The following is a 25,592-nucleotide window of genomic DNA, read 5'->3' on the forward strand; positions in this document are numbered from 1 at the left end:
TTAGAAGGGATTTTTGTTTATCAAAGTACTATCAACCTGATTTTGTCTTACGTTGATTTCTATATTTTATAGGTTATATTTCCAATTCGTACTTACTGCACGAGTGCAACAAAACTTATGTATAGTTTTGTTCTTATGAATTGTTATGTTTTGATTTCAAAGTTAAGTGAATAAATATTAATTATTTTACACACATGTGGGTTTTTTTGAACCATAAAAAAACTTATTTTTTTAATACTTAAAAACTTTTTTAGTATATACGTATTCTATTTATAATGGCTTTACCAAAAAAAAGTAGGTATAACAAAAAATAATTTATTTAAAAAAATTTACTTGTTTATTTATTTTACATTCATTTTATAAAAATTATTTTATTTTATTTGGTAATTCTTTATTTTTTAGGAAAACAATCAAAACGACTTCTATGTCGTACCAAGTACAAGGTAGCAAAGAAAGTACGAGAACACAACAGAAAGAAAAGAAGAGAGGCAAAAAAAAATCCAAAAAAGAGTAATATGAAGCAAATTTACATTAAAAAGTTTATTTTTTTAGTGACACTTTAAATTAAAATATTTATAGAATGATATCCTTACAATTTTTAGTACTGTTCTTAAAAAAATAAAATATGATATTCTTCTAAAAATTTATTAATTATTAGTAGTCTATGGTGTATATTTTGAATTTCTTCTAGTGGGATCTCATGAAAGACAGTACAAAACTATTATAACTAACATATAGGTGTTTATTTTTTTTTGTAAAAAATTCCTTAAAAACAAATTAATAAAAAAGAAAGTTCTACTGAGGTATTGTTACCTCAATAACCTTAGGATTCTGGATAACTGCTTCTACTGTCCCCTTTACGCCGTCATTGCTTTAGGGTACCAAAAAATAAATACTGGCTCCTTAAAATATGAACAGCGCCAATTCATTGAGTCGACCATTCCTTACCCTTAAATACATCACTGGTCATCTAATACCTTCAGACAAATATATATATTCATAATTTTTAAATTAATAGTAATGTTTGCTTCTTAATTACATTTATAATATTAATTTAATTCTTTCCATCAATTTTTTTAAATTCTATTAATGCTTTTTATGAAAAGGGTATTAGTAATTTTTTCACCAGTTTTCAAAAAATAAATTATTTTTACCAATAGGTATTTGAAGTTTAACCTTTTGCTATTTGGACTTAGTTATTTCAAATAGCAAAAATATTTACGTAAATGACAGTGATATCAGTAGATTAGGCACAAAATACTTACAATTTTCATTTATAACAAAAAAAATTTTCAAAAACTGATTTGTACCTTTTCTTATAAAAAGCATCATAATAAAAAAAATTTATTTTAATTTTAGTTTTTATTTTTATAATTTTTATTTTAGAGACAAAAAATAGTATGATAATTGCTCCCAATATGTGTCCATTTAAAGAAGAAATTATTGAACAACTAAATGAAGCAAAAAAAAAAGAACGTGAAATTCGAATGGCAAATTTTGCTGCTATGGATCAACTACCAGAAGAAAAAAAAAAAAAATCTGAGCCATCCTTACCATTTAGACAAAGATGGCTTGCTAAAGAAACAAGGGAAGATAGATATCCTGATAAAAATTATGAAAATGTAATTATAGTTATTTTATCATGTAGTATTTTTATAAATCATAATCAAATGTTTTCATGAGAATATTTTTAATTAATTTTAGATAATTTCAATGTGTGATGTTGTTTTAGAAGTACTGGACATAAGAGATCCATTAGCCACCCGTTCAAAAGAAATAGAGGATTACTTTGCTATATTTTCTGATAAAAAGCGTATTATTTTATTAAACAAAATTGATTTAGTTCCCAAATCTGTAGTATCTAGTTGGGTAGACTATTTTAGTAAAATAGCACCAACAGTACCTTTCAGAGCTAGTCGAGAAGTTAGAAACACGCCGAAAACCAGTGCAAAAGATCCTAACTTTTTAGCTAGAATTAAAAAGAAGCAAGCAAATAAATGTTTTGGAGAAACTATTGTATGGAATTACTTGTTAAATGCTATCAATACACCTATCTTAGGTATAACTATTGGTGTAGTTGGTATGCCCAAAGTAGGAAAATCCTGTGTAGTTGATACCATTAAGTGGAAATATACTAGTGGAGATGAACCTGTACCATCAAAAAAAAACCAGTAAATACCTATATTTTAAATAAGGCTCAGGTGTTTATGCAAATTCCTTAATAATCAAAAAATAATTTAAATTAAGAATATTAACGTTTCTTAATGTGCAAATCTATATACATAGATTATATTTATATACTATATACATAGTGGCCCAGCATTCACTAACAACTTAAATAACTTTTGATCTAGTTAATACTTTTTACTGATTTTTTTCAAATAACAGTTATATGTTAGGTCTATGAATATATCTCAATAATTTATATTTTTACATTTTATTAAATATATTAATTATTTTTAAATTTTAAGTAAAATGAAAAAAAAATCCAAGATAACTATTTTTAAAGTAGATTTTGGTAATATTATTTTTAATATTTTAAATTTTGGTAATAAATATTTTATTAATATTCAGTAGTTAATTTTCTGTAAAATTTTTTAATTCGTAAAAATTTGAATTGTCATATTTTATTTTACAGTATTAAATTTTGAAATACGTTTTGAGACAAGGACAGAAGAAAAGTAAGATAAGTAGTTTTATCTCAAAGAGATAAGTGTTAATAATTTTCATGGAAAAATCCATACTCATATCATATTTAGTGTGAAAAGATGGTGTTTACTTCTGTTCTTTTTTATATAACATAGCCAGCGTTTGAATCTATAGAATAAATACAGAAGATTAACTACCAAAACATTAATGAGTATCGTTTTCACCAAATTATTATTATTTTTTTAAATCTATTCTAAAAAATGATTATCTAAAACTTTCTTTAAATATTTTTCTTACATTTTTAAATTTAATTATAAAAATAATATTTATTTATTTATTATTATAGTCCTCAAGTATATTAACTAAAAAAAAAAAAAACTGGATCAAAAGTTATTAAATTTGTCAGTGAATACTGGGCCACCCTGTATATAGATTTTTTTTTTTAATTTGTATTTTTAATAAATATTACATGTAACAGTTACCGTTTTAGTGTTATTAAACATATATTTTTTCTCAGAAATTTTTATGTATGTATTTTGATCATAAAATTATATATTCATCAAATTTTTCTCAAAATTCTTTAGCTAAAACTCTTATTGTCTACACTTTAATATGATTGGTTTTTGATAAGAAATTTAAGCAAAAGAAAACTGTTTTTCAACTAATATATATTTTTACTATTTAATTATTTTGTGGTGTTCAATTTATTTTTTAGAGCACATTAATTTTTTTTTATTTTATGCTTTCCAATATTTTTTTTGTAAAAATTCAGCTTTAAATTACAATTATAATTGTTAACATATTTGAAGAAATAAAAATAAAATGTATAAAATAATTCATTTTTAGAGAAGTCTGTGTATTTCCTTTTAATGATGCAAAAATTGAATTATTGCCTTGGAGTTGTATTGGTGCTAATACAATTTTGGACAAACCTAGTGATAGCCGCTTATTAATTAAACAAGCTTTGGATGTTGATTTACAAAATGTAGTTCCAATCAAACTATGTGCACTTATATTACCATTGATAAACAGGAATCAGGTTTGATAGTAAAGTTATAGTCATTTGTTAAAATCAGTATTAATTTTTTCTTAAATTTTATTGTTTTTAGTTAAAACTTATGTATGATATGTATGTAGAAAACACTGAAGATTACACACAAATTCTTGAAGTAAAAGCTAGACGTAATAGTTTAATTAATAAACATGGTAAACCTGATCATGTAAATGCTGCTAAATCCTTCATGAAAGATCTTAAAGAGTAAGTAGAAAAAAGTTCATAAATATATTGTTTACTGGATTATAAATAAGGTAGAGCAAGTCTTCCTGCTTATTTAAAATATTTATCAGTTGTTAATTTTTTAAAAAAATAGTCAAATTACACAATCTTGGATGTCAAAAAGGGGCTTATCCTTTCCAAACTCTGCTACAATTTCTAAAGATTAAAAAATTAATTTTTTAATTTATGTAGACATATTATTTAGAAGAAGTAAAAATTTCAAAATTCAGAAAATAAAATACTTTTATTTTTTTTACATTATTCACATATTAAAAGAGGGTGGTAGGGTAACTAATCCCCAAGTCACCAATTTTTTTTTCTACACATTTGCACTTAAGTATCTTATAATAGTGTTGTTAATCACTATTAGGTTTCAGTCTGTAGCATTGGTACTATATCACCAACCTCTATTCCCATGATAACAACTGTTAATAAAAAGTAAGTTATGTCATATACTTTTTTTATCTCATGTATGTATGTTCTTGTTCCTCATTACATTTAAAATAAAGCAATTATGTTTAACAAATATTAGTCCTATCTTTTAAATTTTTAATGAAAAATAATTAATCAAGGCCTTCAAAACTATATTGTCCACTATGCCATGTTCAAATGTGATGATTTTTTTTTAACTTTCTTACAATTATCATCTATATAACGATTAAGTAATGTCGTCATATTGATAATCTAGTTATAACTACAGAGTTCTACAAAATTTGTACTATCTTGAGACACATTTTCTAATATTCTTTTTACTATTTATATACTTTTGAGGTGTAAACTTACCCAAAATGATAAATGGTTATAAAATTATAATAAATTGCTACTATGAGCAACAATTTGTATCTATGAATTTTCAATTTTTATATTAAAGTAATCAGAATACTCTAGAGTATATTTATTTTGAGTAACTAGTGTATCATAAAATCAAAAAAATTGTTGATGCATATAACATTTTTATATGAGACATCATGTTTCTTTTTTGGCTCTTCAATAAAATAATACTTTTAGTACAGGTTTACACAATATGTAAAATGGTTACCAAAGTGTATCATATGCCAATGTGTAATATTTATTTAAAAAATTACTCTTATTTTTCATAATTTTGCTTTTCCTATAAAATTGAATTATTTATAAAAAAATTTGAAAGAATCTGATTATATACTTTTTTGTTTCAGTGGAAAATTATTGTATTATACAAGACCACCCAACAGTGATGCTAAAGGATTACTGATGTCTCTTGACCAAGAAACCAAGGTGAATATAGATGGCATGTATGCAAGGTTAAACAAAGAGCTATTACACTGTAGAGATAAACCTAGAGTAATTTTTTTTGATATGACAGACTCGTGTTGAAATTCAATATTAATAAAATATATTATTTATAGAAATTGTATTTAATTATTTTTAGATAATTCTAATAAAAAACTTAGAATTTAAATTATCTAAACAAGAAAACATTAAAATTAAAAGTTCATCATTACATAAAAAAAATATTGTACAATTTCAGTCTTATAGGAGAGCTAAATTGTACTCCTCTCTTTAGAACAAGTTGTAAATAATGATTATTTGAGATAGGATGACCAAATTAAAACTTTGCCTTTTAGAATCGAATTTCTTTTTTGAAATTCTATCAAATTTTGGCTGCAAAACTTTTTACATTTAATATTTTCTGTAATTTTGAAATTACTTAATATAAAACAAATTAATAATAATTAATTATTAAATTATTTATAATTAATAAAGAGTCGTTTTTAAAATTGCTGACATCTCTTCTAATGGCCGATTTTAAAGTATCCGTATCAACTAGTTTATCTTCATATATCACTTTAAATGTTCCTACGAGAAAAATCAGCATGTATTAAACCTAAACTACTTGATAGCTAAATTAACTGTTTTTCGCTAAAAATATATGAAATGGCTCAATCACACTGAAATCATGTTTTGATAGATTTATACAAATCTGTTGTAAGGAAGGAATAACGTGTTAAAAGATATTAATTATACATATTTTATTAAGTAATGATTGCCGTTCGCACTTTCCTCGAAAAAATACAAACTGATTATCGTCTTCGGAGATATTTGCGTCATACAATAATATGTGAGGAATGTGATGGTGTAGTATGTGCTAACTTTGAGTTTTTGACAAAATAGTATATCATATGTTTTCCTTGTTTACTTGTCCGCATGTTTTAACCTTCTTTGATGTTTCTTTAAGATGTACGAGATTTTTTAAGTTGACAGGTTATGTGCAGGCTGAGGATTTCGCGTCTACGTAAACTCCTCAATATAATTTTTATTCTTAAACATCGGTTAACGATGTTCGTCATGATTATCGTTACTTTGAAGGTTTCTCGGATGTTTTCCATCCAATTTAAAATAGTTTAATGGTCTAGAAACTCTTGTTTTTTTTAACACGTTTATATTAGTTTCACCTGTATGTATGTTTGTGTGTTTGTTTGTAACTCTCCATGCGCCACGTATTATTCTCGCGTATCCCGTCGTCTATGGCCTTGAGACTAGACTATCGTAACTCATTCACCCCACTCCACTCATCACACGACGGCCACACTATTCCTGTATAATTTTATTTTTGGTTTTCGTACCCGTACATGCGTGCATATCATCAATATTATATATATATAAACAAATTTTTGTCGTTTATTATTAGATATAAACATTTAAAGATTCAAATTTTTTTTGAGATAATATTCATGTATAATATACAGAGTGTTCAGTATGTCAGGAAACGGGTTTCTATTGTTCTCATTGTTTGTAACAATGAGAACAATAGAAACCCGTTTCCTGACTTACTGAACACCCTGTATAAGGGATCACAAATACAGGTAGCAAATTGTTTTTTTATGACGATATTCGCAGGTGAGTTTATAAACACACTAACTGGCTATACAGATATTATATCTATTTGATAGTCATAATTGACAATAAACACTCCGTGATTGTAACAGCGATGTCATAAAAAACTAAAAAGTGAAAAATAATTTTTAAAATAAGCTTAAAACAATAATGAACAAAAAATACTAGTATTATTGTGAAAAAAGCGTGGAGACTTTGTGTCATATTTTTCGTATATTGAGTGCCCGACTTTTATTTTGCACAATACTAGTATTTTTCGTTCGGTATTGTTTTAAGCTTATTTGTACAATTATTTTTAACTTTTTAGTTCGATATGCTTTAAAAGCATGTTTTTCAGTTTTTTTTAACTATATTTATCAAATTTAAATCGAGTTTTAAATATTCGAAAAACTAACACGACTTTTACATTACAATAGAAAAAATTCTTAACAGTGAATAAACGTTATCATAATCCAAGGAGCCATAATTTCTAACTACTATTTTTACTTTAAATATTTATATCTATTTTTGTTATCGCCCTAACACTATTAGTTCTCGTTTCAAAGTGGGGATTGCATTTTGGACTAGCTGTATCTATTAAGTGTTGACATTAAATAATATATTTGAACAACAATTACATTTACTTAATATTAACAATTAACCTTAAATTACTTAATTTCTATTTCTAAAATACATAGTCATATATAATTATAATATATAGCTATTTGACTTCTTAGCTAGATAATTACAAAAGTTCAAAAAAAATAATGTATCAATTAAAAATATATCTCCTTAAATCTAAGTTTATTAAATGTCTTAGATTTTGGCTTAAATTATCTAAATATTATTGCTACATAATAATGGAGAATTGTATATTGTGATCACAGTATGCAATACAATTAGTTTGTTCTTAGCTTATCCCTACGATTTTCTTTTGATACTACTGAATAATTTAATTTTCATCATACTTCATTTTTTTGAAGATCGTGAACTTCATATCTTATGTTATGATAACATAAGAAATTTATTAAATAACAATATTATCCTTTCTTCATCAACATATTGAATATTCAATTAATTTCCGAAATTCTTTGGGTTATTAATTGTATTAGAAGTAAGAAACGAAAGATTCTTTTATAATTAAAAGGATATAACAAAATCGACGGTAATATCCAAACATTTTTACCTTATCATACCTTACCATTTTTTTTTGTACTTTTCCTAACATTAGTAATAAAACCTTTGTTTAATATTTATCAATAGTATAAAATATTAAAAATTTTGATTAAAACTAGATTAAATTTTAATCTACTCTAAATTTTTACAATATATGGCCACTTTATTTCATTGAGTATCTAAAACGCCACTGATAATTTTTTTTTTACATCAATTATTTATATATGTACAATAAAAATTTTCAAAAAAAAACTAATTGACTGAATTTGATAATGCAGTTTATTTTTTAATTATTTATGATTTCAAAAAGTCTACTAATGAAAGGTCATCTGGGCTAAACGTTTATTTATTTAAAATTACTAATTATTTATGACTACTAATATTTCCAAATTCCGAATAAACTTGTTTTTAGATAATGAAATTATTTATTTTTTTTAAACAAATTGGGTATCTCTCTATCCCTTTTAATTTTAGTCATTGCAAAATTTTACTTAAGTTAAACACTTATATTACTTACACAAACACAGAATGAGAAACGTAGATCTCATTTAAGGATACGACCCTTAAAAATTCTGAAATTTTTAAAGATAATGGAAATTCATAAGACTTAGTCCTCTCAAACTTTTCTGAACCCTATGCCTATGCTTAATTGTTAAAAATCGTTTAAGGGAAAACAAAAACTGAATTTACTATCGTAAGATTATATAATAATCATCTATAGTAAAGCATTTTTTCAAAGGGAAAATGATTGAATTTAATCATGGTTGGACTAAATATCTGTGATAGTGCTATTATAATGATAATTATTAACTTAGTTCAATTTTTATAAATGATAAATTCTTATTAGCTCTTAAAAATCATCAGGTGGTTACTTGGTCTCTCATTTAGAGATAAAGATTATTCAAGAAAATTTAATGTGATCTTTTTTCTTTTCAAATTAATATCCTCTGCTACGTTTCAAAATTTGACAATCAATCATTTATATTGCTAAAAAGACTTTTACTACTACAAAGTTTAAAAATCACTACTTATTTCAAAGTGAAGTCAATTACAATCCAACTTAACCCTACCTCATGGTTGTTCTTCTTCTTATTATGTTAATTTAATTAATTCATAAAAAATTGCAATATCTTATTTTGATTTACATTGTTCAATGCCTCGTTCGCTGAATATGCTTCTGCTACATCTAATAAGTGATAAAGCATAATAGTTATAACACATATATGTTGAAACACTAGATTGTATCAAATTTTGTCTTTTCATTTAATAGAAATCCATCTTGTATAATTAAAAACAATTACTATAGAAGTGTTAAGTGATACCATGAAGTTTTCTTTTACCATATTAATTTCTGTAACATCATTTATCATTCGGACTATTTATTTTCATAGATTTATATTAGTATTTTTTAACTTCTAAAGTAAATTTAATTTTGGCACGTTCATTTGTACTTATATATTAAATGAAATTTGTATTATGAACAAATATATACATTATTTGGGATTGGTTATTACGTTTTATTCCCAAGTCACGTGAATTCCAATATGACATAAACAAAAGTTTTGTTTTGATTAAATAATGGTAATGCACTTGAATTGTAAAATAGCACGATCCTGCGCTAAATAAGTACTTTCTTACTACAAGTGTTATTATAACCATTAAATTTTACGTTAATTCGACTTCCTTAAACACCAATAATCTTAGTCACTGCTTTATTAATATTGTTTAATCAATATCAGCATTGACCTTCTATTGGTATTTTAACAAAATTTAAACCAACTATTATAAATGTTGTAATGATAACCACGTGGCCGACTAGACATATAATTCCGAATATTTTATACATTTTGAAACCGTTAGCTGCAGCTGCCAAATTTAATACGAACACGCTACCAATCATGCATATACAATTGAAAAACAAATCGCTAGATTCCATTATAACTGGTCCTCCATTCATAGATGCTGGCAATAAAGATTTAATAAACCATGGCAAACCGAGACACAGTAAAATATCTAAAGTGTTCCCTCCAAGAGCGTTGCTTATACTCATTGATCCTACACCTATAATTATTATTTTTTTTTAATCTCTTGGCAATTATTATTTAATAATTATAGTTAACAAATTATTTTCTTATTATTTATTTGATATATTATTATTACCATTTAACGCATTTATGACACTAGAAACTGCTTCGGGTATACTTCCACCTGCCGCCAAAACTGCTATACCCATCACGATATCACTAATATGAAAAGTATCCCCTAAAGTATTTAACACATTTAATTTTTTTTTTAATTGAATGTTGCCATATCATTGCATATCACTTATCTTAATATACTAACCGCATATTGTTAACATCCAAGACACAAAATAAGAACTAATACCTATCCAAATAATGCACATTATAAATGTCAAAGGATATACTTTTCTTTTAGTTCGACAATCTGGTATCGTCATGGCTAACGAGAATGTAACCGGAAGCGAAAACGCCCACCACGCAGTTGTTAGAAGGTTGCCTTTTGGTACTTTCCATACAGGAGAAACTGTAGCAAAAATGATAGTTTAATTAATAATATTATAAAGTTGCAAATTTCAACTTAAAAAGAATTACGCTTCGTGACGTACCTTCTTCTTCAACTGGTAAATTAAAGTCTTTGGTAGTGACTGGTGGTTGAATTGGCTTTGTAGGGGGTACATATTCAGTAAAATAAAACGAACGATAAATTCCAAATCCAATATCGAATCCTGGAGGTTTCGTTGTACTTTTGGCTAAAACATTTAATTTCATATTTATTTATATTTGTTACTTAAAGGGGTCGGCCTGTCCTAGTGGGTAGGAATGTATGTTTCAGCGCACGGAATCAAGTGTTGGATCCCAAGAGTGCCAACGAGATTTTTCTTGTGTTTTTCTCATTGGTAGTATCTGGTCTCTAGTGCAAACCGGCATAATACCCGTCCAGTTTATTATTGGCTTAGCCAAAAAATATTTTTGACTCCCTAATATGTGAAAGAGGGCCTCCATCCTATGTAGCATATTAAGTTCGAGAAATAGAAGAATGTAAAACTGATCATTTATTTTATTTCTCAGATTATTTTTGAATTATAAAACTATAAGCTAATAAACCATATATAAGCATTACAATTTTCATAAAATTGATGTCGGTTTTGTTCAATTTTAGAACAAAAGTCCACACGTTTAAAACTTAGATGTAAATAATTGTATTTAATATATGACAAAAATTCCATAAAAAAAATTTATTTTTAACTAAAGTCAACTCAAGGTAGCTACATCGATAGAATTCGCATATTTAAATAAGTGGAATGTCTATAGCTATTTATTATTTTTTTAATTGGTTTAGGGTAGCATTCAAAATATTGCCAAGGCAAATTAACTTGAACCCACAATAAATATATATTTATACTTAAGAATATATATTTGTTTGATTCGAAACTCGTTTAATCACTATTGGTTGATTGTAATTATATGGTTTCTTCTATGAGTAATTCTACTTATAACTTAAAATGAGTATAAGGTGTATAAAATATTTGATGGGGTTATTTAAACAATAATAAATTAGATAAAGGTATGTCAATGCTATTATTAGGAAATAAGAAAAAAATGTCCAAATATATTTTTTTTACAAAATACTTAGTACAAAGTAAAATAATATTTAAATGTATAATGTGCACTATACAAGTTCAAAATAAAAGTGATATTAGCAATCACAGTAATATAACAAAGTTATATATTATACATGTCAAGCTCTCTAAACTTTTTAATGCTTATTTCAATTAACAAATCAGTAGTAAAAACAGTTGAGCAACGCAAATCTAGTAGAATAATATTACTCATTTGATATGTTAATTAAATAAATTCAGATATAAAGATACGGAAAATGATTTACTTTATGGTAAAGCATACCTAGAATAATAAATTGTATGTTTATATAAAAAAAAAACGTATATAAAAAGCCAAAAAAAAATTTAAAAAATAAAAACTAACATTTTATATTTCAAAAGTGGTATCTTATATTAATTTTAATAACAAATATCATTTCATTTTCAAGGATATTTGCTATTACAATCATTATTATCAATTTCACGTACTAATAATTGCTGAAGCCTGGTAGACAAATATATAAAATAAAAATTAAATCCAGACAAAATATATTTGCAATAAATACCAACTCAACATGCTCAAAATCATTGTAATTATAAAGCTTAAAGATCACTACAATGGCCGTTGCCCCTTGTTTAAAATACGAGGGGGGCAAAAGTATCATTATGTGCCTCGCCCAATAGAATCTAACAATAAATTTATGATTAAAAAATAAAATAAATTATTATTATACAAATTAAGTCAAAATAACGGTTTTTAATCATTTCATTTATATTATAATAAATTCATTTAAAAAAAAGTATAGACGATATTTGGCAGTGATTAAAATCCCCATCATAAAAAACGCTTGGATACAAATTTGTAGATAGTGTTTAATTTTAAGATTATAAATTAGTGGATTATTCCAAAAGCAAAATTAAGTCCTACTTTTTGTTCAACTTCGACTGCCATTTGCACATATATGTCCCGGACGAATGTCGTTGTGACATTTTTTTTTAGCTTCGATGCGAAGCTGAGAAGGTATTAAATTTACCATGATATGTTTATTATTTTTTTATTTTATTTTTTTGTACCTGTCACTACATTTTCTCAGCTTTCACTGGACCGAAGTAACTCAACGATACATCAAAAGATCATAAATTGTATCTAGCTGAAGACAATACCCTCAAAAATTGAAAATTTTAATTTTAATTTTACTATGAGTTCAAAAAAAAAAAATTTGTCCCGACGACTTATCTTCTATGTGCAAATGGTTGCCATAGTTAAAAAACATGCTATTTTTGTGTTAAAATTCTTGGTATTGTATTTTAATTTGTTTTAAAACACCTTATAAAGGGGTACTCTGATTTTCATTATTATTATTATAAATCTAATTGACATAGAACATAATGTTAAACTTATTTAAATTTTTTTTTCTTTAATGTCGAAAAAATTAATTTTTACATTTGAATCAGCTTAATTTGGCAATTTTATCAAAAAATGAATGCGATGAACGTTTGCCTATTTAGTAAAAATCATTGCCGGTGACAATGATTTTTTTGCAATTTTTCCGTAATTCTTTTTGAGTTAGATTATACTTTTCAATAATCCGCCAATTTCTTAAAATTAAATACTATCTATGTCGCGAAAATAAGTTATCGGGACAATTTTTTTTTTTAATTATTAGTACATAACATAAGCTTTAATTTGACATATGTTTAAAGGACGCAGTATTTCCAGAACATTTTCAAAAGTTAAGTTGAAAACATTGAATATTGTGAAAAAGTTGTTATTTTGAAAGCTCCTGGGAGCAAATAAAGGGTCAGATTTTCCAAAAAATATATCGAATAAAAGGTAAAACCTGATGTTTTTATACAAAAAAAAATTATTTTGGTACGTTCATTTTTCAAAAAGTTGCAGCATTTTTCAATGGAAACTTTAAGAGAAAAAAATTTCAACATTTGCCGATTTTTTTAGGGGATTTCCTCTATTTACAGGGAATAAGGGAATTTTTTTAAATTTTAAAGGCAATATCTTCAACTAGATACGATTTGTGATATTTTGACGTATCTTTGAAGAAATCAGTTCGATGAAAGCTAAAAAAGTGTTGACAGACACAAAAATAAACACATAGTAAAATTAATACCTTCTCAGCTTCTCATCGAAGCTATAAATTCATTTCTTATTAATTTCAGATTTTGAGAGTATTCCAATATTATTTTTTAAGACTTTTTTTACTAAAATAAAATTTTAATTAAATTTTCACCAAAGATTAAATTTGTTCTTATTTTAGTACTTCATTTATATATTTCTAAATTTTAATTTTTAATTTAATTGAAGTTAATAATGAGGTAATTTTTGTTATTTATTGTAATAAATAAAAAAAATTTTAATTAATATATTAATTATATTTTATTATATTATCAATACTTATTAATAATATAATAAAATAAATAAGTATTAATAAGACAAACATGTATAAATTACCGGATTTTTTTTATGTAATCACTAAAATCCACCAAAAAATATCTTAACCCGCTTTTTAGCTTAGTAACAATCAAGGGTACCGAGTTTTGGTCATTAAATTTTTGCCCCTTTCCTGTAAAAAATAGTTCCGGCACCGCTGACTACATGTATATACAGAGTACAAGATACGGTTATACTTACAAGATCGAAATGAATTCTTGTTTTTTAATTTCTTAGCGGCTGCCTTGAGCTTTCCTTGAGTAAACATTAATAGGAAATACAAGAAGTACATAATAAGCATCAAAAAAGCTTCATACCACATGACAACACCATCCATTACGACAGAAGCCAATACCATAACAGATAAAATGTATACACCACTATCTCTGATCAACGGCCATTTTTCTAAATCGATTGCTTTCTTAGCCGCTAAACCAGCACAAGCCGATACTCCTAGTGTATTATAGACTGCACTCCCAACAACAGTACCGACTCCTAAGTCGGATTCTGTTAGAAATGTACCGATAACACTGATAAAAAGTTCTGGAGCACAAGTAGCTGTCGCCATAAATGTTGCTCCAGCCACATCTGGTGAAATGCCCAAATCTAAATATAATTTTTTTATTAAATTTATTTTGTTAATTATTATTATTAAATTAAATATACTTAAAATTACTTATATTATTTATAATTTTCTTATAATCTTATTTATTTAGAATTTTTTAATGAAGTGATTTTAATACTTAATAAGTAAATAAAATTTATACATACCTAAACATATACAGAATACTGATGGCAAAAAATAATCATTGCAAACGATCGCTATAAAAACAAATCCATAAAAAGCCACCAAAACGTGCAAAATGATAGCACCATGAAGCCTTTGTTCTTCGGTGAAATAATCTGGTGGGAAATCATCAATTGAACGAGTAACATTTTTACAGCTGATATTTTTGAAATTACTTAAATTGTTTTCTAAACACAAAATTGTAAAAAATATAATTACTTTAAAATACAAACAAGCTATGAAAATTGGTGTTGTATTTAATAAATTTTAAGATACAAGTAACTAAAATTTAACAGTTTACTAAATTATTTGAACTAAAAAAAGTGCTTATCATAACACTAATTTTAGTGGATATACATTTTTAATTTCTTCAAACCGAAATATTATATTCAAGGACCATTATAAGTAATAGGTAAATAATACCACTAAACAATTCCTTGAGTACTAATGCTAATTTGATTCATTAAGTTATTTCTCATAATAAAACTTTGATGTAATTTATAACGGTTAAATATTTAATACCTAAAATACAATTTAACGAAAACATTAATGACGGTTAATATATTTATTAGTTTCATTGGCGCTAATTTAAGGGGTATTTTAAAATTCAAATAAAGACACCATGTCATTTTTTTATCATTTTGAAAAATATTAACATATAATAAAAATATTGCTAACAATGAGTATTAAATTTAAAATTTTCTCAAATTTGATGTTAAACTAAACCAATTTTTTTTTAATTTCATGTAGTGTATCAAACAATTTAGAACTTTTTCAACTTAACTTTTGAAAATGTTCCTGAAATATTGACACTTTTTTATATATCTCAAGTTAAAGCTAATGTAATATACTTTATTAAGGAAAAAAAAATTTCGGACTTTATTAAGTCTTCGCGGTGAAAATTCTCAATTTTTTATTGTTTAACTTTATATTTTTATAACTTTTTGAAAAATGTATGTATCAATACAATTTTTTCATCAGAAGTAGTGTTTATATACATCTTTCATTCGACATACTTTTTTTTTAAATCGGACCATTTACCTATATACGAGGGGGGTTCAAATCTAAAAAATGCATGTAGAAAGTAGAACTTTTTCAACTTAATTTTTAAAAATTTTCCGGAAACTCTGACACTTTTATATAAATCTTAAATTAAAGCTTATGTAATATACTTTATTATGAAAAAAAATTTTTGGACTTTATTTTGTTTTCATGATAAAAACAGACATCAAAGTTAATAAAAAAATATTCGATTTTTGTAATACGATTATTTTTTATATTTTAACTTTATTAAGCTATAACTTTTTGAAAAATGTATGGATCATTATATATTTTTAAGATTAGTACTATTTATATTGATATATTATTAATATTGTATATATATTCATATATTACACTTATAAATCATAAAACTTGTAATCTGAATATAAATAAGGAAATAAGAGATCATGTAGCTTTTGGAAATAATTTTTTTAAATTAAAAATTATCTACAGATTTGCATTGAAGCGTTTCTTATGATAGTGATTTTAATAACGGTCAGATATTATCTATACTGGACCCAACTATACCACGTCCCCACTATGCTATCGTTTTTTTATTTAATTTGAGTAAAAATAAAATATTAAAATATTATACATAAATGACGCTTGTGATAGAATAGCCTTATTGAAAGTTTTAATTCCAAGCCTGACTACATAGTTTCACTCAGAGCTTGATTGAAATTGTTCTGCTTTATTTATTATTTATATAAATATAAATTTTCTAAAACAAATATTTTTGGAAATTGTACTTATTAATTACTGAACTATTATTACTAAGATTTGTATGAATATCTAGTTTAAATTCAGACAATAAGAACGAAATATGATAAGTATATTTAGCTAATGCGGATAAATAATATAATTGATATGATATACATATATATATATTTAATTATATTCGGTCTAAATATAAGAAATATTTTTGTAGATGAAATTCGGTATACGCTCAGATTATAAGAAAATATTTCATTTGATTTTCGTATAGTGTGTAGTAAAGTGCAACTGCATCGTTAATATAATTTCTTGGAAATTAATCGATTATTATTTACGTCCTTCAATAGTTTAAGTTAAAATTATTAAATTCTAAGAATATTTTAAGTGAAAAAGACAATAAAGACTTTACCAAACGATAATAATACCAAACTAAAGTAAAACAAATTGAAAGGTATAATGATATTAATGTTCAGTTAACACAATTTCTATATTAAATCAATTTTACTTATTGTACTATTGAACTTTAAATGTACTATTTTTAAGATATTCTATGATGCATAATAGACCGATTAGTTTGTCTGACATCTATCGTAAATGTTCTTTCATAGTCATTTCAAATAGTCTCTGTTATATGTTTATTTAGTAGCATAAAAATGATTAATAAAAATAATTTACAGCTCACATAACTTTGCCAAGCTCATAAAATTTAATTTTATTAATAAATGCTTGTTAAATTATTAGCTTATTTAAAATAAACGTTTATTTTTGCTTTGATGGCCAATTTCACATAGTAGAACAATCGTTAGGTAATGTTGTTTTTTTATATTTTAGTACACTTCAAAAAAGGGGTTTTTCATTTTTTGGCAGTGTTAAGTTGAACTAGATTAAAATCAGGTTCTTTTTACGTATTGATTATTAAAATTGTTCCAGTGAGAGCTGAGAGTTTTCATGGACAAACATAAAAAACACACCACCAAAAAAACAATATCTTCTCAGCTTAGGATCAAAGCTAAAATAATTAAAATACTTAATAAGGTCACTAAAAAATACTTGCGAAAATAGCGTTTACGAAACAATTTATATTATTCAACAGTAATTTGAACAGTAGTTTTGTGTTGTATAATATGTGCTTCAATTATTGAACATAAAATTGAAGAGGTCAGTGGATAGCGGTGTAAACTGACATTTTTTCGAAAATAAATTTCATTGCATAAATAGAAGTTTTATAGTGTAATACAAATTTTATATTAGTATAAAATTGATTTTGACTCATGGTTACCTAATTAATAAATTGTTAAAGGTGTTATTAGAATAATGTACCATATTTAGCTACAAAAACAGCATTCCTAAACAATTTCAAAAATATTGGTTAATCTGGGTTGACAAAAAAAATCCTGTTTAAAACTCAAGTAAACAGTTCAAAATGTTGACATTTTTAGCGTTTCAAAATATATAATGTTTAAAACGTAACAGCCTAATAAATACATTTTTTTCCACCGATCAACTCAATAATAAAAATCTTAATAACTAGCAGAATCGAAACCGAGATTAGTTTAAACTTGTCATAATGTCTTCAAAAATATATAGAATTATAACACTTTATATGGCGGTTTTTTTTAGTTATGTCATTTTTTTCATTTATTAATCATGAAGTATTTTTGATGTTTATTCTTTATACAATATAAAGGTATCAAATTTATTTACTAACAGAAACATACACAATTAACTAGTTTATTTATTAATTAATAATCTAATTGAGAAAATGACTCGTTGATAACAACTTTTAGACTAGTATTTCAGAAGTCATTAACAATTAAAAGTTGTTCAGGTGAAACGCTATTTCTACTATTTTTATCACAAGACATTTCTCAACTTAAATATTTTTCCCATCTAGATATAAAAATTTTAAAAACTTCTCAAATAGTGAATTAATACAGTAAATCATGAATTAATAACACTCTTTTAATTATGCAGATTCAAAAATTTGATATAGATAGATTATTCATTTTTTATTTGAATAGTTTTTAAATTATTATTTAGTTTTTAAAAATGCTATAGATAAACATTTTTTCTTTTCATTGATATATTATATATATATATATATTACATTTTTTTGTGTTTTCATGTAAATAACGATTACCATGTTACTTAGCAATTCAATCATATGTTTACCAACTAGTATACATAATACTTTTTCTGTTAAACCTTTACTAAATAACATTGTTTCATTTATATTTTAAAAGTAATAAAACAATAAAACAAGTAAATAATATAATTATTATCTATTATATTTATTTAGAAGTCTAAACTTTTTACATAAATTCCTCTAAACAACATTCAATCAATTAAGGAAATCAAGAATTAATATTTTTATTTTATTTTTAATTATTAGGAATAGCGAAACACATTAAATATATATATATATATATATTTATACACTAAACTTTGTTTATAAACAGAAATGTTTAATGATTTGACAGTTTTAAAAACTGAAATTCCTATCTTCTTTATATTTAGGCTCAAGGTTTTCAATTCAGTCAACGAAAAAAAAAATGAATTATTAATTTGATTGAAAAAAATTTAAATCGAAATCCACAGTTCTGTACCTCAGATTATACTAACGCAAGTAACATCCATTAAACAGGAGTATAGGTGAGGTAATTTTTTTCAGAGGTCAACCAGTTTATTTTACCAACTGAGATAAATTTAAAGAAACAATCTTCTCCTTACCAATTTAAGTTTCATTCCGGAATTAAAATCTAAAAATTATATTTATACTAAACTTATTTCTATCACAAAATATTATAAATATTTTTAAGAAACTATAAAATTCCTTTATTGTTCAGTTACTAACCTAATTAGTACAATTGGGTTTACTTATTAATACTTAAAATTTATTCATTTTTGATCTCTATTAACTTGTGATCTTTATTCTAAAATCATTAACGTCACTTGTAATGAGATAAGTTTATATATATATATTAGTAATATATTATGTAAATTTTTGTGACTGATGCACTTCGACAAAATCTATAGCTTCCAACACACTTTTGAGTTCATATAGTAAAACATGCAGTAGTTATCAAATATCTGATGAAATAAAATGTTTATGAATAAAGATAGCTTTAACTCTTTCAAGTGTTTAAAATATGAAACAATGTGTTGCTCTAAAATTTAATTAGTATATGTAAAGTACTTGTGATTTGTAAAAAGGTATTGAGCAATTCTATACATTCTATCACCACACTATATATAATCAGAACTACATTTTTTGAATCAATATCTTAAAACATCATGTGAACACTACTACCAGTTCATAGTAGTACCATTAATGATGAATATTTATTGTATTCATCATACAGTTACGATAGAACACATACAAAATAATCTGAGTTTCAAAAATCCTTTTAGTTCTAATTATATTTTCTAATGGAACATACTAAATATTGCAAAACCGAGAGCATTTAAAGCTTTGAAAATGAAACAAACATCATTTGTACAACATAAGCTTTTAACACATATTGTAAGCATTGCGTAGATTTTTTAGTATATTTTAAAATGTTGAATTTAAATGTCTATGATTCTTCTAATAACTATAAGTAATCTTAATATTTAAAGTCGCTCAATGATTTGCTAGTTTTTATTTTTTTAATTGAATTAGGTATTGTGTGTTTGTAGTCAACAACTGTTACAATTAAAAACAAATTGACAATACTCAAAATTAACACGAATAAGTCATTCTCGCATTATTTTTGTTACGGAATAATTGAAATTAGAGTTTCTTATACGACGCATGATGGTGACCTTGTAGCAGATGTTGCTTCCGCATCAATCATAATAGGTGTCCAAAAAGTTTACGGTGCCACAACAGTTGTAAAAAAATCAATTTCATTGTTGCTTTCACGGTTTTTTGTGACATATACCAAATTGAGTTATTTAAAACAAAAGTACTGAAAATACTCAGACAAGAAATTGTCTGGTGCGCTAAATCTAACTTATGTTTTTTTTACTATTGTTCATTCAAACTACCAACTATATATTTGTCCGTTGTATGCGTTTACAATGAAATTTTAATTCAAATCACGACTATTTTGTCTTAAAAACCTAAGTAGAATTTAAAATTTAGATTTTTTTTATTATTTGTAATGTATTATAATAAAAGTAAATATCATTAAGGAAATTATTAAATATATATTACAATTATAATGAGAATAATAATAATTGTAAATAACTAGCATTTTTAACCTACATATGTATTTAAATAATTTATTTTGTTAGTATTGTATTCTTAACATGATAATTATAAATTCAAATCTACCAGTGGCGTAATTAAACAGAGATCAGTAATAGGAGTGGACGAACAAACATAAATATGGTAATGAATATGCCCCTTAAGTTAATAATTATGCCCTTGTTTAACATAAAAATGATTTTTTTTATGCTAAGTTTAGCAAGTTTATTATTATAGTTATGAATCAAATTCTGCATTACAAAAGTAGTGCAAACTAGTTGACTTTAATATTATTTAACATCTCGTTCAATTTAGTTTGAATAAAAAGTGTATTCTTACAATCATCGATACATTTACTATATCAATTATGGTTAAGATTCCATAAACAAAATGATATATTAAATAGATTTAAATTATGAAAGACATACGTTGATAAGTTTGTTTTCATTAATTTTCAATTATTCCGAATTAAATAATTAAGATTTAGCATTTTTTCAGATATACGTTGCTGTTCAGTTCAAAAATTTAACAGGATAGATTTGAATCTTTTAAAAAAAGTTATGAATTATTTTGAATAAAAAATTTTTTTTTGAAAGTATTTTAATAGACTTTATTTATGAAAAATCTCTCTTATAAAAAGATTGAGTCAATTTTTCTTATTTATTGTTTGAAGGCTACATATTTTTACAGAAATTTCATGTTTTTGGACATATTCTTTAGATTGAAAGCATCAAACATTGATGTAAACATCAATACATTATGTAATTCATAAAAATATAGAATAATTTTATTTTATAAATTAAATTTATAAAATTAAGAATTTAATCCGTTATACAAATAAACGCAAGCTTATTTAATTAAAAAAGACTATAATTATGACTTAACAGTTGAAAATGTTCCAAAATACTCAAACATATATTAAATTAATACTTATGCTACATACTATAAGTTAAACAAAAACTTGTCTTTTACATGTAAATGGCCCCCTTAGTTAAAAAACATGGTATTTTTAAGTTAAAATGATCAATTTTAGATTTTCAACTTTAAATCGCTATAACTTTTCGAAATTGTATGGATCAATTTAATTTTTATTAATAAGTATTTTACACAATTTTTTTTTATCCAACATACTTTTTTGTAAATCGGACTATATCCCCTTATAGAAATGCAATTCAAAACTCGAAACAAACGTATTATAAGTAGAACTCTTTTAATTTAATATTTGAAAATGTTCCGGATATACTTCGGAATTTAATTATATGTTACATTAAAATGATGTTACATTTTATACAGAGGTTTCAGTAAGTAAGAAGATTGGTCAGTCGTTACAAACAATGACAACAATAGAAACCGTTTCCATATCACTAAAAACTGAATATGTTAAAAATTTTTTTTTTTATCCCACAAAGATTAAAATGACTGTCAGATATCATCTATACTTATTCTATACTCATCCTCACTGTGCCGCGACCCCTCTGTGCAACGTTTTTTTTAGTAATCAAAAATGTAATATTCTAACATTGCCAATGAAAGCGTTACGTTATTGGCCGCATATTGTATAAACTTGTTTTTTTGGTAATAACAATTAAGATTGTTTCATAAATTAATGATTGAATTCATGAAGTCCATATGTGCAAAACCGTGCCTATCTAGTATGTTAAGTCTAGTTATAAATGTAATGACCATCGATTATAATTAATTATGATGTTTAAAAATACAATTTTAACCAATTAACGTATAATTACTACAAATAGAGTCCATAAAAATAGGTATTTATAATTCCATAACATAGATAATGTATAGCAATCCATCTAGTTGAAATCGAATGTGTTTTAAAAGACTTTCCATAATATATAGACGAGAGGTCAATTATGTACTCTTAAATTTATAGGAATGTTTGTTAATGACATTGTAAAATAATCAAAAATTAACACAAGTAGGGGTGAGCAGGGTTTGTTAATACAATTTTTATATTTTTAGTAATTTTTCTTCCCAAACTTTTGTGAATAATAAATCTATAGACTCTACGCTATTATAGAGTTATAAAATATTTAACAAAATTGTACTTTGTACAATGTTTAACTTCAACAAGTAAAAATGTACAACTTGCTTAAAGGTGGGGTAAGTTGTTGTAGTATAGTTTTTGTAATATATTATTCTATAAATAGCATTGAAAAGTAATTCTTGTAGTGATTTATTGTGACAATAACCACCTTACGACTTTTTAAAAATATGAAATATTTTGTAATAATTAATGTAGAAATAAATTTTTTTTTTTACCATTTGTACAAGTTAATAGATTTAAAAAAAGTAATTTTTATATTTATAAACAAAGAATAGACATTTAATAATCTTTTCAAACATATTCACTTTGGTCAAATTTTAGGTGCAAGTCAATTATTTTTTTTAATAAAATAATTTACTGTTTAATTTAACTATTTCAAACGAAATCACAACGCCTTGTACAATAACTGAGGGATTTGATTACACAATACGAGAAAATAACGGGATAACTTTTGCTACTTATCAAGTTATATCATTATTAATATGAAGTATAGATTGCTTTTCATTAATGGTTTTATAGAATTTTGCATAATAATAAATCGTAAGTATACCTTTGTTTTCGAGGGTAGTAAATGTGAAAATCGTACCATTGCTAGAATCATTGTTTGAAAACGATTGTAACGCGAAAGCAGCGTGTACGCACAATAAACCCAACACCAGTTTGAACATAATCACACGATAGCAACGACTGCCGATCACGATTTTGCCTCCAGACTCGACCGTACGCTATAGAATTGACTGGCAAGTAGAGATTTGATTGATAATGATTCGTATCGTTCTTTTAGATAAATTTGCAAAATTCAATTTCAAAACTTATGATTTCCCAACCCCACCAATGCATATTTTTTACTATTTAACAAAACTAACTTATTGAGAAAGTGGAATAGTTAACGATATCTATTTGATGCAAAAATGATACGACGAAGAAAATCAGCGATGTAGGGTTCCTAACGTAGTGCGATAACTCGAATGTGAACGTTACACTGTCATGGACGCCCAGATCTTCAAGCGTTTTATAATTACAAAATCGATAGATTTGCATTTCAATATCAAGTGGGACGAACGAAATGGCAGACTTGTCCTCTATTTATTTTTTTGTAATTGTTTCAGTGTGAGGAGTGGCAAATTGTTAAGTATGACCAACAACAACCAAATCAAAGCAAGCAAATAAGACTAATGTCGTATTTCAATAATTGTATTATATGATAAAGTGAAATGGTAACATTATTATTGATGAAGTGAAATACAGAGATTTTTTCAAGCTTATGTACAGAGTAAATAAAATGTAGTTAAAAAATATTACTGATAGAGAATTTAGATCATTAAAAAGTTGAGCATAAGAGAAAAATATGTATTTAGAGATTCAAATAACATACGACTCATTATACCTTATGTTTTATATCAAAGATAATTCAAAATTTAATAAATTCGTAAATTCATTTAGTTGTTTACTTAATAATACGTTGTATTTTATTTGAATTATCATATGAAGAAGTGTTGTTAAATAACACTTGAATCATAATAATTTAGTTTTTTATAAGTCACTTGCAATTAATTGATACAATAAAGTTTCAACAATTTGTATAAACATCCAGGCTAGATTAATTAAAAATAAAATTAAGTTTTAACAGACTTATAAAAGCCATCGCTGCCTCCTATAAGCAGTAGAATATGTTTACTCTTAAAAAGATTCCAAATGGTTTATAGATACTGCTGATGCCTTTAAGGTTCATGATCCAGAGAGCATTTAAAAAAAAATGCTATAATAACATTGTTATAGGATTAGAATGAAAAAAAAACCCAGCACAGGGGGGTCGCGGCACAGTGCTGACGTGGCATAGATGGATTAAGTATAATAATATCTGACAGTGATTAAAATCACTATAAAAAAAAAACGCTTCAATGCAAATCTTTAGAGTGTTNAAAACGCTTCGATGCAAATCTTTAGAGAGTGTTTAATTTTAAAAAATTGGTGGATTATTTNTAGTGTTTAATTTTAAAAAATTGGTGGATTATTCCAAAAGCTACATGATCTGCTAGTTCATTATTAATATCCTAATTAAGATAAAGTATGTAGAATGAAAAAGGGATTATTAAAAAATATTATTTCTCATAAAAAAATAATGTTAATCCATACACTTTTCAATATGTCATAGCATTATAAAGATAAAAATGTAAAACACAAAATCGAAAATTTTCACACAAAAATAGCATTCGGTAGCCATTTTAACTATGAAGATAAAATAAAGTCCGAAATTTTTTTTTTGCATAATAAAGAACATTACATTAGCTTTAATTTAAGATATATATAAAAGTGTCAGACCTTCCGGAACACTTTCAAAAGTCAAGTTGAAAAAAATAATTTTTTGTGGAAAAGTTGTCATTTTAAATCCCCCCCTGTGGGCAAGTAAAGGGTCACATATAAAAAAAATAATACCAAATGAAAGGTAATGATATCATGCATCTATAAAAAAAAGAATTATATTGATTTGGTTATTTTTAAAAAAGTTATAGCAATTTTAAGTAAAAAAAATTGAAAAACTTTCGAAAATTAGCGTTTTTTTAAATTTGTAATTTTTTTGGAGGTTTCCCCCATTTACGGGGAACGAGGGAATTTTTTTCAATTTTTGAGGGTAATGTCTTCGACTAGATACGATTTGTGATCTTTTGACGTATCATTGAAAGAAATCGGTTCGGTGAGAGCTGAGAAAAAGTGGTAACAGACACAAAAAAAAA

The 25,592-nt window shown here is 25.0% G+C and overlaps 2 protein-coding genes across 4 annotated transcripts; one reads left to right on the forward strand and one right to left on the reverse strand.

The window, feature by feature from the left end:
* Nucleotides 1-82: 82 nt before the first annotated feature.
* LOC126894954 (guanine nucleotide-binding protein-like 3 homolog) lies at nucleotides 83-5,313 on the forward strand. The gene is made up of 7 exons (XM_050666332.1): nucleotides 83-294; nucleotides 403-510; nucleotides 1,387-1,622; nucleotides 1,705-2,171; nucleotides 3,496-3,688; nucleotides 3,759-3,907; nucleotides 5,101-5,313. Exons 1-7 carry the CDS (start codon nucleotides 276-278, stop codon nucleotides 5,276-5,278), a joined length of 1,350 nt encoding a protein of 449 aa, XP_050522289.1. The 5' UTR covers nucleotides 83-275; the 3' UTR covers nucleotides 5,279-5,313.
* A 3,214-nt stretch (nucleotides 5,314-8,527) lies between these two features.
* Nucleotides 8,528-23,852, reverse strand: LOC126894952 (sodium/potassium/calcium exchanger 4-like). 3 transcript variants are annotated; one of them, XM_050666327.1, is made up of 8 exons: nucleotides 23,724-23,847; nucleotides 23,408-23,634; nucleotides 14,791-14,994; nucleotides 14,221-14,625; nucleotides 10,581-10,724; nucleotides 10,298-10,498; nucleotides 10,115-10,216; nucleotides 8,528-10,015 (listed from the first exon to the last, which is right to left on the reverse strand). In XM_050666327.1, the coding sequence occupies exons 2-8, from the start codon at nucleotides 23,523-23,525 to the stop codon at nucleotides 9,690-9,692; spliced, it is 1,500 nt and encodes a 499-aa protein (XP_050522284.1). In that variant the 5' UTR covers nucleotides 23,526-23,634; nucleotides 23,724-23,847; the 3' UTR covers nucleotides 8,528-9,689. The 3 variants fall into 3 exon arrangements, with proteins under 3 accessions (XP_050522284.1, XP_050522285.1, XP_050522283.1); XM_050666328.1 differs by having other exon boundaries at nucleotides 23,444-23,852; XM_050666326.1 differs by having other exon boundaries at nucleotides 23,408-23,852.
* Between the last annotated feature and the right edge of the window lie 1,740 nt (nucleotides 23,853-25,592).

The sequence above is a fragment of the Daktulosphaira vitifoliae genome, unplaced genomic scaffold (genome assembly GCF_025091365.1).
Source record: "Daktulosphaira vitifoliae isolate Bord-2020 unplaced genomic scaffold, ASM2509136v1 Scaffold_1, whole genome shotgun sequence".
Classification (NCBI taxonomy): domain Eukaryota; kingdom Metazoa; phylum Arthropoda; class Insecta; order Hemiptera; family Phylloxeridae; genus Daktulosphaira; species Daktulosphaira vitifoliae.

Bases quoted from the DNA above. Each gene is read 5' to 3' on its own strand.
- LOC126894954 (XM_050666332.1), top strand. The intron at 2,172-3,495 runs GTAAATACCTAT...ATTCATTTTTAG, and splicing joins GTACCATCAAAAAAAAACCA to AGAAGTCTGTGTATTTCCTT. The intron at 3,689-3,758 runs GTTTGATAGTAA...TATTGTTTTTAG, and splicing joins CATTGATAAACAGGAATCAG to TTAAAACTTATGTATGATAT.
- LOC126894952 (XM_050666326.1), bottom strand. From the start codon at position 23,525: ATGTTCAAACTGGTGTTGGGTTTATTGTGCGTACACGCTGCTTTCGCG. The intron at 10,725-14,220 runs GTAAGTATAACC...TAAATGTTTTAG, and splicing joins CAAGAATTCATTTCGATCTT to CCAAAAGTACAACGAAACCT. The intron at 10,016-10,114 runs GTAATAATAATA...TAATAATTATAG, and splicing joins TGTCATAAATGCGTTAAATG to GTGTAGGATCAATGAGTATA.